General features: G+C 46.3%; 1 protein-coding gene and 1 long non-coding RNA gene across 2 annotated transcripts; both read right to left on the minus strand.

Annotated features, from left to right (window-relative positions):
• Positions 1-586: 586 nt before the first annotated feature.
• On the minus strand, positions 587-9,097 carry LOC121080189. Its single transcript, XR_005825284.1, has 3 exons — positions 9,065-9,097; positions 5,756-5,853; positions 587-731 (listed from the first exon to the last, which is right to left on the minus strand). It is a non-coding gene; the product is annotated as an uncharacterized LOC121080189 (long non-coding RNA).
• A 1,961-nt stretch (positions 9,098-11,058) lies between these two features.
• LOC121080167 (heat shock factor protein 5-like) lies at positions 11,059-12,177 on the minus strand. Its single transcript, XM_040578039.1, is given in 3 exon segments — positions 11,059-11,489; positions 11,492-11,586; positions 12,170-12,177. Coding segments are annotated over 3 exon segments (534 nt in total).
• Positions 12,178-13,144: the final 967 nt, after the last annotated feature.

Genomic DNA, 13,144 nt, shown 5'->3' on the forward strand with positions numbered 1-13,144 from the left:
GGGGAAACATGGGATACTTTTTCATTCCCTCTTCTGTTTTATATCTTGCTTTAACCAAGCAAACCCTTCACTGTCCATTAAAAGCTCTTAATTAAAGAGGCCTTCAGTTCTTAAGCAGGCAAGAATATTGAAAAGCTATCGGTCCAGACCCTAGCATTACTATCAAACATAGTTAGCTCAAGAAAGATGTTGGTTTACCTCTCCTTACCCCTTACCTGCTCTGGACTGAACAATTCTTCCTCAAAAAACACGAGGGAGAACTCAGCTGGGCGGTGATTTGGTTCTTTGCTCCGTTTTTCATCTGCTTCCTGTGTGGTCAGAAGTTCTTGTAGTATTGTAGCAGCAGCAGCAGTTTCTATAGACAGAGTGGTATCGGCAGCACAAAGAATGTCAGAAGGCTGTAACGGAGACAAATCCAGTGCTCCATCTGCTTCCACCAGAAATGATGTGTCTGAAGTTACAGGAGTGAGACATTCCAGCTGGCTTTCCTCAGTTGAAGAAGGTGTGTAACTATTAACAGGCAGTGCCTGATTGTCATTAAACTCCAGGATCATACTGGCTCTCTGCAGTGCCACTCCACCTTTTCAGCTTTGCATGATGAACGCACCTCAGCGGCAACCTGAAACGTGGCTTCAAGACTGACTTCTGCCTTCCTGTTTTCTTTCAGATATATTACATAGCCAGTCAGACGGCATCAGTTCAGCTTCGTAAGATGACTGCATTGGAGGATTCTGGAAAAAGCAAAATGCAGTGAACTTTTGTATCAAAACATTACCGTGACAGGATGTGTATTGATTCTGTTTATCCATTTATCCAAAAGCTTGAAAGATTGTCTGTTATTCTCAGTTAAAATAGCAAGTTTAACCAGAAGAAAAAAGAAAAAAGCTACTGCTTTGTCTTGGTTTTCATTAACCACCTTACTCTTGGCACGTTTCCTTTCTTCTATTCATGGTCTATCCTGGAGAGAAGGTTACTTACTAGGAGCTGGTGTATGCCTGCAGATGCATTGTCCTGCACACCCTTTGCACCGCAGGGTGTTAAATATACCCAAGCACTCAAATCAGGAGACTTCTGGGTCTTAAGTATGGACCTGTGGGGGTACACTAGAACCACCCTCATTCACGTGCCACATACGTAATAGAAAATGAGAGAGAAAATCCACCTGCTTTCAGTTCCTTCTAAAACTCAAGCATTCCTGTTGTTGTATAAAAAAATCAGTATAAACCGCAACATTTTTAAGCAAAGAAAAAGGTCCATATGCTGTAAATGTGCATATGGACAACACAACTTGAGGAACTCACCGCTTCTTACCAATAATACCATTCTCCTCCTCAAGTGATTGGTCCATAGGCACATCTACACAAGGGGTGCCTCCCCAGGGACGCCCCAGTCCCAGGATGAGTGGAGTTCAAATACCGATGAAAGCAAATACTGCAAAACTGCCCTGCCTGTCACAGGCCTCACATCTGGACTCTCCGGTCATGACAGTCGTCCCACAGAGGCACAACTCAAGTCCTGCATCACGATCGGCATAAAAACCCGACAGAATTTCAGGTCAGAAACACTTCTTTGTAGAACCTACAGAGACTCTGCCTTTGCCATCACAGATCAGGTCTGAACACTACTAAAATTTTTCACTGTAATGACATCACAGGACGACAGGACACAATCAGCAATCCAGTGATGATTTTTTTAGTAGCATTCATATATATCGAATAACCTTTAAAACAGAATGAAGACAATGAAAGAGTTTTTCTCAAAGCAGCAAGTCCTACCCAAGTGAAATGATAGATGACATTTTAACAGCCCAGTGTCTGTACTGCTACTTCTGGAGGTGACTCAGTCAAAGGACACTATAAGGGTCATTTCTTCTGGACAAATACAAGTCATACAATGATGTTGAACAGAAACTCAGGTCTATTTAAAATACAGCCTTCTTTTGGAAGAGATCCAGTATGAAGGAGTAGTCCTTAGTGCCTGACTATCCTTAGACCTTTTAGCTGAGGTCATGGTTAATGAAAAGCTACTTCCAGAGACGAGTAAATTAGAGAACAGGAAGCTACAGGATCACCTACTAGGAAAGCCGTATCAGATCAAATGCCAGTGAAGGACTTGGTCTCTCCCTGATGGAGGCTACCACAAAGAGATGAGATCCTGTCTCCTGGGTGTGTGAAGGCAAGTCCTAGTGTGGATTCGTGTAGATGTGCCAGTTTGCAGATAGCCACAAACTGTGAGGGTGGGGGGAAACGAGGGGGAAATAAAACCTGGAATTTGAGGAATTTAGGTTGTTAAGCAAAATCTTTTCATTAAAGGCTAAGCCACCTTTATGTTTTTATGAGATAGGTTCAAACATTATTCCTCTCATTTGATTTTTTTTTCAGTTCTATTTTTAAAAAATGTTAATAAGGTGTTTCATTTCTGTTGCTTTGCTTGTTTAGTGTCATAAGTAGTCAGGATTCTAAGTAAGACCTGGATTACCAAACCGTCCAGGAATAAGATCATCCCTGCCAAAAACCAATGAACCAACCCACCCATACTGAATCTTTTTCTGCCTCTTCTTAGGGGACCTCAGCTTGAAGCTGTTACAGCACATATTGTCCTCTTGGATGCACTACAGGATCTCGTGTGTATTTCCAACAGGAGAAAGGGGGCCACGCAAAGGTACAATTTAAATCCTTTTAGTTCACCTGGAGAAGGATGGGGGGAGGCAGCAACAAAACAAGGAAAACCGATAAAAGATTGAGAAGGTCAGGGCCTGAAAGACTAATAGCTTGCTGGTCATTCAAGCTCAAGAGGAAAAAATGGTCTGACTTAGCAGAAGTGGTGAAAGAGAAGATGGGCATTTCACTTATAAGATTAGCGTAGCGTGTGCAGGAATTAAAGCACAACCACACCTTTTCAGGGACCGCTAGGACTACACAAATCTGGCTTGAGTGCTTGGGCAATCGGAATTAGTTCAGACTTGATTTCTTTTTGAAATAACATGGCTGATTATCATTCCTTATTACAAATAAAAGCAAACTACTTAGGACTGCTTTTAAGGTCAGAAAGTTCTTCTTTTTTCTTGCATGTTTATTTCTTCCCGTTACCTCTCGCTTCAGTTCCACAAGGAAATACCGACAGCTTAATAACCATGGTAATAGCAATAATCAAACAGCAGGGCTGCCATTAAAAAAAAACAAAACGAGGTGAGGGCAGGAAAAAAAATATTTAAAAAATCGCTGAAATCCAATATGTAGCCTCGGTTCACATCTATGATAAAGCAGCGGGGAAGTATTGAGCTAATGGTTGTGAGCTGCCAGCACTGCTGTTGCAGAAGATAGCAGGAGGTCTCTCAAAAGACTCATTCCTACCCAAGGATACTGATTCATCACACTAATCCAAACCCCACTTAAGAGAACTCAAATGAAAAATGGGTAAGAAGTTGTACCCGAGCTCCCTGTTTTGTAACCAACCGTGATGAGAGTGTAATACAAACCTCTGAAACCCCTATTTCAGAAACCTGGTGAGATACACCACCATCAGCCACCACGTCTGGGTATAACCACCTATGTCCCCTTGCCATTCCATGCAGTAATTCTCTGTAGCTTTTTCTGGAGAGCAAACTGCAGCCAACCAACCAGTTAGTTACGGGCCTGGTCTGCCCATGTTCCAGTCAGGGTCACCTAACACTTTCAGCAGCTCAGGTGTGTACTGTACAAGCCCAGCAGCTGGCCTCCAAGACCCAGAAACTCCACCTGTCTTAAATCTCTCCTAAACTTAAGAGTGATGCTCTCTGCAAGACCCAGTAAGGAACAGCACAAGGTTTAGGCTTCCTTGTCCAAGAGTGCCTGCTTTTCCTTCTGAGACCACAAAGCACCGTCTGGATCCAACAGAAACGGGGCTGGTAACCAGCTTGCTGACTACTAGCGTGCCGATACGGTTCGCTGTCTTCGGGACTGGTCCAGCAGTTTCGTACAGGCTTTGCCACTCCTATCTAGCAGCACACAGCGCGACCAAACAGCCTAAAGCGCCCCGCAAACCACGCTTCAACAGCATCGCACTGAATTCCTGCAACTGGTAGAAGGTATTGAGTGGAACGATAGGAAACATACCATGCAATAGTTCTATTTTTTGTGAAGAAAAATAAAAATGCTTAGTCAGCCAGGGCTGATGAATTTTATCGCTTTTGAGGATTTGTGCAAGTGGTTACTGATGGATGATCGATACACCAGCTGGGCACGATGCTCAATACTGCAGCTTGCCACATCCCCCAGCAGAAGTCTGGGGAAGTATATGCCCCAGAACACACAAAAGGCAAACTGATTATTCCCCACAGCTCAGCAAGAACCGCAGGCAAACTGCTGTCTTCTGTACCACCTGCACAGCCTGTCACCACGTTCCAGGAGAAATGACCTATGCTATGCGAAGACTCAGAAATCTCAAGAAGTCCCGTTGATCCACGCGGTACGATAGCTGTGTTACCCTGCTCAGAGACAGCCGGTTACTGACCTGGTGGAACTGATACAGGGCACTGCTCGCCTTTGGCCTTCTCACGCAGAGGATCGCCTTCCCGCAGGCTGCCCAGATGCTCGGCAGCTTTTTGCTGGGGGTTTCCAGGAAACAAAGCAGCCACTAGCAAGTGGCCTAAAGCTCTTCTGACTCCACACACTGCCCATGGACTTGCTTCTCCAAACAACTGATTTTTACTAGACCCTTTGGACACTGTATATTATCCTTCAATCTAGCCACAACACCACCTTTGACAACTCCTTTGGAATGATTTACTATCCCATGGATCTCGGCCTTCCGAGATAAGCTATTTAATTGTGACTGCCCATCGCTCAGACGGATCCTCATGTCCTGGATGAAAAAAAGCAGCTCACAATCAAAGTGAGAGGACAAAGATGTACTGTGCGAAAAATAAATACTACAATATCGACGGCATGACTGGCTGTTGGCTATTTATAGCCTTACGCTAACGTGTTATCCTGGCCATAACCTGCCCATCTTGGATAAGCTTATTTTTTAAAAGAAGTCACGAATAAAAGAGAAAGGTTGATATTTGCAAGACAGGAAACTGGATGATCAAGCTTGGGTAGGTCAACCCTTTTTCAACACGCATAAGCATAACTTGCTTCGCTTGTCCTCTGTGAGGGGAAAAAAGTATATGCGTTATGCTGTAATAAAAAAGGAAGCTCTTGCATTTTTACTTCAGATCTTCTGATATCTGATAAGCCAGGCCCTCCAAATAAGGTGCAGTTTCCACTAAAATTACATAAAGCATCTACAGGAAGTACTGGAGTTATCTTTAATAAGAGATCTCTGAGGTGGGGCCCATTCCACAAAGTCACCTTAGTTTTTCTCGTTCATCAAATCAAACTCAGGACTGCAGGAAGCTGTCCGGGACAAAGAAGGGGAGCTGCTTCTCAGTATTTTCATAATATTAAAGAATCTCTTTTTGTCCAGGCAAGAACATTCTTCAAATACAAATGCAGGCTCATTAACTAAAAGTGATTCTGGTGAAGTCAAGCAAAAACACTCCACTGATGAGGACACCCACTATGCTGCTACCCTGAAACCTAACCTGAATTACAAAACTACCCGTTTAACATTCAGTGGTTCTTTGAAATAGGTATTTGTAAACCACATCACTTTCACTTTATCAAGCAGATCCATTCTCAAATTTATATCCTTAATTTCACAAGTGTATAAACCTGCAGTTCATTCATACAGTCTCCTTCGCTTTCACCTCCTTTCAGTAGGCTACGCTCACCTGGACAAAGCTGTCGTGGGTGCACGCTGAAGCAGTAGGACCAGCACAGCCAGCCAGAGGATCTGTGTGGGCTGCTGCTGAACAGCTCTGCGGTGTGGCTGCAAGAATTCAAACACAGCTGTAAGACTGCAAGAACTTGTGTCTGGTGTGCAGAGTTCTATTGCTTACTTTGATTAAACATTTCAATAATCACACAGTAAACGACATTCCAGAAATTTATTGTTACCTCCCAAGTCATTTTAAGACCAATTTCTTAACCTTAAAAATATTTAAGATATGTATAGATATATTAAAAACATATATTGTAAAATTGGTAACACACACACATACATGCAGAAACTTCATAATCAGTCTTTTGTGTCTTAGTATCACCTCTCTGATTTGGCTGCTTGAGTTTCTTGTCACAATACACCACAGAAAGCGTATTCACATAGCTGAGCCTAGGTGTTCATACACACTTGTGACCATGTGAATTTTAAGACTTACAAAGAAAATGAATTATCTTAACCAAGAGTGTATCATTCCGAAGAATATCATGACCACTCCTAAACTACCACTCACCAGAAAGGTCTTCATATGTAAATGAACCCTACAGGCACAGATGCATTCAAAAGGCGCGACTGGACTTGCACTGTCAGGTGGCACCAATAACTAATATGTCTCACATGGTCTCCATGACTGATTTTTCATTATTAGACACTCTCGGATAATAAAGCTTCAACGCATTTCTTTGACGCGATTCTACTACTGTCAAAGGTTTTGCAGATAGTTGAAAGTAAACAGAACTAAATCCTTAAACTAATTATGGTCTAAGGCTAGTGGGGAAAAAAAGACTTACATGAGCATATTTTATGTTACTGACTTTTCAATAAGAATCATAATGAAAAACCAGGGAAATCTTTTGGTCACGGAAGTTAACAAACAAGTTTGAATACACACAAAAAGAAATCTTTTGATAAAGTTCTACTTTGATTTCATTTAATGGGACTTCAAAAGTGAAATGAATAGAGTCAAGAATAAGATTGAACATACATTCTTTAGTTCTCTCACTTACTAAATACGTATCTTAAGGTTAACTATCACTTTCCAAACAAACTAATCTTGCTGCTGTGCTCTCATGATGAAGGAGACCAGACTTTTTCATGTGGACATATGAAGAAACACACTTTCAGCATTCTGTATGTTATAATATGTAGAAGAAAGGATAGCGGAGAGATTAAGAGATACACAGGCACAGAAGTAAAACCACTGAGACAGTCCTAGAGTGACAGTGAAAATTAAAAGTATTATCATACTCCAGTGAAATGTCACTTACACTCTCAGAAACACTAATTAATTCACTGGAGGTTTCAAACGCCTCAGATTCCCTAAGTTTCTGTATTTTAGTTTTGATTACACCTTGCAAAATTTGGTATGTTTTCACTGCGTTCTCACACCCACCTCCCACCCCAGAAGATTCTACCTGAGCAACATAGCCAAGTTGTCCTTTAAACTTAAAGCAAAAGGAGCGTCATCCAGTGAGAGAGATCTCCATATTCATGTCTAAATCTACGCTGGTCTCCCCCAGCTCCCCTGCAGGCAGTACTTCAAAACAGGCACTTCCAGGACACCAGCAATCTTACCCCAAGACAAACTCTAAACCGAGGTACGTGAAATCGCACCCGAGACGCCCCTTTCCTTCCCTTGACTACGGGAGAGGGCTGGAGCCTTAGCTGAGACAGAGACAACTACAATTCATCATGATGAGTTTCAGCCTATGCTCTGTAACCAATAGAGACGCAAAGCGGGGACCACCTCCCACCTTAATGAAGCAAGTATTCTGGATGAGGCTTGGAGCTACCTGGTCTAATAGACCACGGCAGGGGGGGTGGGAACTTGCTGATCTTTAAGGCCCCTTCCAACCCAAACCATTCTGTGATTCTCAGGACACCTGCTCCTGGGAGAAGACTTAATAGTTAGCATCTGGTAAGGCAGGCTGCACACTCTGGCCACCACAGTAATCTCTGCATAAGGAGCACGTGGCAGGAGTTGCCTGTCTCTTAAACATTTAAGTGTGTCTCCAAGAAATGCCCAGCTCCTCAGAACCCTTCCTTGACAAAAATGACGTTACGGGAACTGTTGATTATTGTTTGAAATGTTCTCAGCAGAGGTCTCAGAAGAGACGCACAAAAGATGTAATGATTTCACTGTGTAGGATTTCTAAACAGGGATAGATAGCTGTCTTTGTGAAGGTGCAGCTGCCAAAGGAGGAGCAGGCAGAAGGAAAGAATAACAACTGAGCTTTAGTTTGTTCAAGGAAAGAATCACTGTTCTGAATTTCAGAAGTTTTAGGGAAATTAAAAAAACCACCACAAACCCACAACAAATACACCACCACTCCCCAGAAAATACCCTATCATGTGATTTTTCCCATTCAAGGTAAGGGCAAGGAAAAGAACAGTAATTTGCTTCAACTCCTCTTCTGAAGAATAAAAACACTTAAGTGAGACTGATTTATTTTGTAATTGAGTGATTAAGTGAGACTGACAATTGTGGCAGAAATAATTTAGAAAAAAGAAAGGAGCCAAGACTTTTGTACTTTCTAGTCTTCAGTGCATCAAAAAATACAACATAAAGAAGCTAAGCAAGAAAAAAAATTCAGATACAAAAATAGTATAAGCAGAATGAAATATTCTACACCAGGAGTCCTCAAACTACGGCCCACGGGCTGGATATGGCCCCCCAGGGTCCTCAATCCAGCCCCCCGTATTTACAGAACCCCCACACCACCACCACCCCCGCCGGGGGTTGGAGGGGGAAACCAAGCAGCCGCAGATGACTTCCTGCCATCTAATCCGCACGCCGGCCCCCTGTTTAAAAAGTTTGAGGACCCCTGTTCTGCACAATACTTTTGACTGATCTTTGAGTTTAAAACCTTAACCTGGAAAAACATGAGACCAAGGCCTAGGATACTACTTCTTAACAAGGTCTCAGTGCTTTAATATCATTGTCCAAGTTTTGCTTAATTAAAAAAACAAAAATGAAAGTTAGCCTCACACCGACTAGTTTTGGACAAATGTTCTTCTCCTCACCCTTTCACCTCAACAGAAAGGCTATCCAGAAAATCACCAGGGGACACACAAAATCTGGAGGAAGGACACGAATACCAAACAGAAACTCCTTTTGCTTTAGGTCCATCTTCCTTTTAGACTTGACACTTTCTAGTTCTCACTTGAGATATACACATGGCGGAGTATTGTAGAAAAATATTTGAAAGTCTCACTTTAAAATCTGTTTTTGAAAAGCAAATGCAGACATTTTTTTTCATACCTCTTGGATAGCAGGCTTTTGAGTATGGCACTGAAGATGCAGAGCTGCTGCAATTTGCAATGGATGTGGCAACGCTTTGGCTCCCTTGCTGAAGTGGCGGAAGCGAAGCCGCAGGCTGGAGCGTGTACGTGGCTCCTGTTGGAAGTGTCTGGAGTACAGGAAAGGCAGCCCCTTTATCTGGAAAAGCTGGGGAAGCCCCTTGCCCTGGCAGCAACCCAAGTGGTCCCTGCTGGATCCAAGTGGAAGGGACTGGAGTCGCATCTAATCTTTGTGCTGGTAAAGTGCTGGGGGCTTGGCACGAGGTTGCCATGTAGGAATAAGGAGAGAAAACACCTTGACCGTAAAGTTGATGAAACTGTCCTACAGTCAGCAGTCCTGCAGTGGGTACAAAATAAAACGAAACAAGTGTTAAGGAAAGGAGTTTTCACAGGCAAAGAAAGGCAATATGAGGAGCCAAGGCTCTACAACATGATTTGGGAAGACGACCTTTGCTCCAGCGTACTTAATCCAGAAAGGAGACTGTACTCTTAGACTCGAGCAAGCAGTAACTGCTGTGTGGCACACGAGCGAAGCGCCAACACAGAGGTGTCTGCGTAGCATTCAATCTCCTTAAACTGGCAGTAACGAGTTACCTATATTTAGAAATGTGCTATAAATCAAAATGCGTAGTAACTTACTAAACCAAACAAAAGCAATTTTGAAAGTACGGTGTGTTAAATCAGACAATACATTCTAAAAAAGGGACATCATAAAGCAAGATTTGACCAAACTCCACTACTGACAGCTCACAAACAGCTAAGGGAAGGGCAATGTCAAAATCCTCCAAAGGACTTTGCAAGTACTTTATGACAAGTCATTTATTTGGTCAAGAAAAAAATTTCAAAGCCAATTTTTTCGCAGACAGCTCAACTAGTTCAGTGCAGACTAAAATATCCCAGACTTTGCCATTTTGTTATTTCCTAGAGAGTCCTTTTATTCTTCTCTATTATTTTATAGTTTCCTCTCTCAGACGGTTTTATTCTTCTCTATTATTTTATAGTTTCCTCTCTCAGACGGTTACTGTTTCATGAAATGGTATTTGCTTTTATACCATGACAGCTCAATTTCTGTTTCGGTGACTTTGTGAAAACACTGACAATAACACCGCAAACGCCTGTGCTCATTGATTTCTGCAAGAACTACTGCATTTGTGACTCCCCTGCAGGACTGCATTTAGCCATGAGAATTACGAGTTTCAGGACGGTTCACGTCAATAGGGTTGATCTAGAAGCCAGGCTTTCTCAGACCTGTAGTTTCCAATTCTCACTCAAAAGGACTTTTTTTAAAAATAGACTCACATTTACCTCTTGCACTCCTCTGATGAAAACTAATTCAAGAAATCACTAACATACAGTCATTATTCTGCAAGTTCCCATTTAATCATTAAGAATCACTAAATAAATACCAGCTGACCCTGAAGATTTGCTAAGACTTAATGTATAGGACCGTTTATTTCCTGTTCAGTACTTTCACCATTTATAAACAGAGAAGGAGCAGGGGTATGAAAATTCTTTTGTTTATATTTTACCTTTGGATAGGGACATGAAGATTATCTAGTTCTAACACGTAAACAAGACACCACGGGATGCCAAGTTACCAACCTCCAGTTGCTGTCCAGGAATTGTTCCTGAATGTTTAACAGAGCGTTACACCCTGCAAGACACTGGGAACAGACGTGCCCCTGAACAGTCAGTACAGAGCGCACAGTGCATTGTCAGCCCGTCAGAACTTGACTGCATAGAAACCCCAATGTTTTCCTTGTTCTGTCTTTCTAGAAAATGAGACTCCTAGAGCAAAAACTCTGGAACTGCAGCCATAAAAACAGAGGACAAAAAATGAAAGAGTCATCTCTTTCTCATAATTTCCTTTACCAATGGTCTGCATTACATCAGACAAACCACATGTCACTGAAGTCTGCAATGACTCACCTTAGCCTTAACAAGGTTAACATCAAATCAAATCGGCTGCCCGGCCAGTGGCATGCCAAGCAAGCGCTGGAAGCGGTTGGGTGGGCGGCTGGTCACAGCCAGGCCCGCTGCCATCTTCGCCCTGTTACCTTTCGTCAGGCGCTTCAGGTGGACGAGGAGGTCGGGGCGGCCGCGGCAGAAGCGGGGGCTGCGGAAGTGATGCAGGGGCCCGGTGCAGTTGCCACCGTTGCCTTGTCCACCCTCTGGGCCCGGCCCAGGCCCGGGCCCCCCCACACTGCTCCCCGGCAACATCCCCACCTTGCCGAAGCCATCGAGACCGAGCTGCCGGATGAAGCTGCTGAAACCGGCGGCTGCCGCTGCCCCGTCGCCACCCGGCTGCGCGGCGACGGCCGGCCCGGCGCCCAGCAGCTCGCACCCAAAGAGCGGCTGGTTGATGAGCAGCCCCTGGCCGGAGGCACCCAGCGAACGGAGCGGCAGCGCGGGCTGCTGACCAGCCGCCACAGTCTGGCGGGGAAGGTGTCGGCACTGACGGGGACGGGCTGCTGCGACGCGTCCCTGTCGGTAGGTGGCACCAACGCCGCGCTCAACCGAACGGCACGTGCCCCGCCCGCGAGGCGCTGCCCGCCGCGCGCGGCCCCCGGCCCTCAGCCCCGCCGCGGCGCTGGTCCGCGCAGCGCCCCGGTCCCTCGGCACGGCACGGCCGCAGCCCGGTCCCCCCCTCGGCCCCGCCATCCCCCGCGGCCCCGCCATCCCCCGCGGCCCCGCCATCCCCCGCGGCCCCGCCATCCCCCGCGGCTCCCCCCGTCCATTCAGCTCCCCAAGTCCCCTCAGCCGGGCCATGTCCCTCAGCCCCCCCATCCCCCTCCGCCCCGCCGGTCCCCTCGGCCACCCCCTCCGCCCCGCCGGTCCCCTCACCCCGCCGGCCCCTCAGCTCCGCTGCCACCAGCATCTCCCGTAGCTTCTGTGAGCGACCGGGCGGCTGAGGCCCGGGGCCGAAAGCTGCCGCTCGGGGCGGCCCCGCTGCCAGCCCAGAGCCGCCCCGGGGGCAGCCTGGACCTCCTTGAACCACGGCGCGGGTGGGCGCCGGGCCGTGGAAAGCGGCTGCAAAGGGAGGAACACACGCTCCGCGGCCCCGCACCCCGCCATGGCTGCCCGGCGCCCCGGGACGGCGCGCGGGAAAGGGGGCGGGGCCGCAGCGCCACGTGACACAACCTCGAATCCCAGGGAGGGGCGGGGCGGGGGCGGGTTCTGCTGAGCAGCCGGAGCTGCCCGGGCCGCCGCGGCTGCCGCGGGGTGCGGGCGGCGGGGACGGAGGGGGCGGAGGGGGTGCGGGCGGCGGGGGCTGGGGAGCTGCTCCATGCGCCGGGGGCACCCCGGGCTGGTGCGTACCCCGCCGGGAGGAATGCAGCCGGCAGAGCAGGTGTTGCAAAGTGTCGGCTTGAAAACCACTGGCAGTTCACAAAAGGAAAAGCAAATTTATAAAGAGCGCAGAGGAACACGGAACAAATCGGGAATTGTGTCACGTTTGCCCTAAACCCACCCCAGACCTGTGCAGTTCTGATCCCCACGCCAGAACAGATCAGGTGGAGTTAAAATGGGGCAGAGAAAATCAGCAGCGAGGATAAAAACTAGCTTCAGCGGAAGGAAATGCTGAAGAAGGAATCTTCAGAGGGGCAGTTATTGTATAAAAAGATAGGTAGTAAAGTTGTAGTTAGTGTAAAGGAGGCAAGCACGACTAATGGAGGATTTCAAATAGGAGAAATCAAATCAGGTACTTAATCACAGGGAAACCGGGGAACTGATTGCCACAGGATGTTTTGGGTACCATAATGTTACTTGGCTAAGGGAGGGTGTGGGGGGGTGCGTGTGTGTGAAGAAAAGAGAGAGGAAAAAAGAACAAGATTAGTTACATTCACAAAGACTAGAACTCTTAAAGCGGCACCTTTGTCACTGCGAGTGCTTGCACTGTGCGCTGGCACAGCTCTGAGGCGGTGCCTGAGCTGCACTGGTGCAGATCTGCCCTCTCCTCAGCCTTGTGCTGTCAGCTGTGACTGCAGGCAGGCTGCAGGAACCAGCAGAACCATCCTTACCGCTGCAGAACAGGAATCTGCTA

Source organism: Falco naumanni, chromosome 21 (assembly GCF_017639655.2).
Source record: "Falco naumanni isolate bFalNau1 chromosome 21, bFalNau1.pat, whole genome shotgun sequence".
In the NCBI taxonomy this organism is placed as follows: Eukaryota; Metazoa; Chordata; class Aves; order Falconiformes; family Falconidae; genus Falco; species Falco naumanni.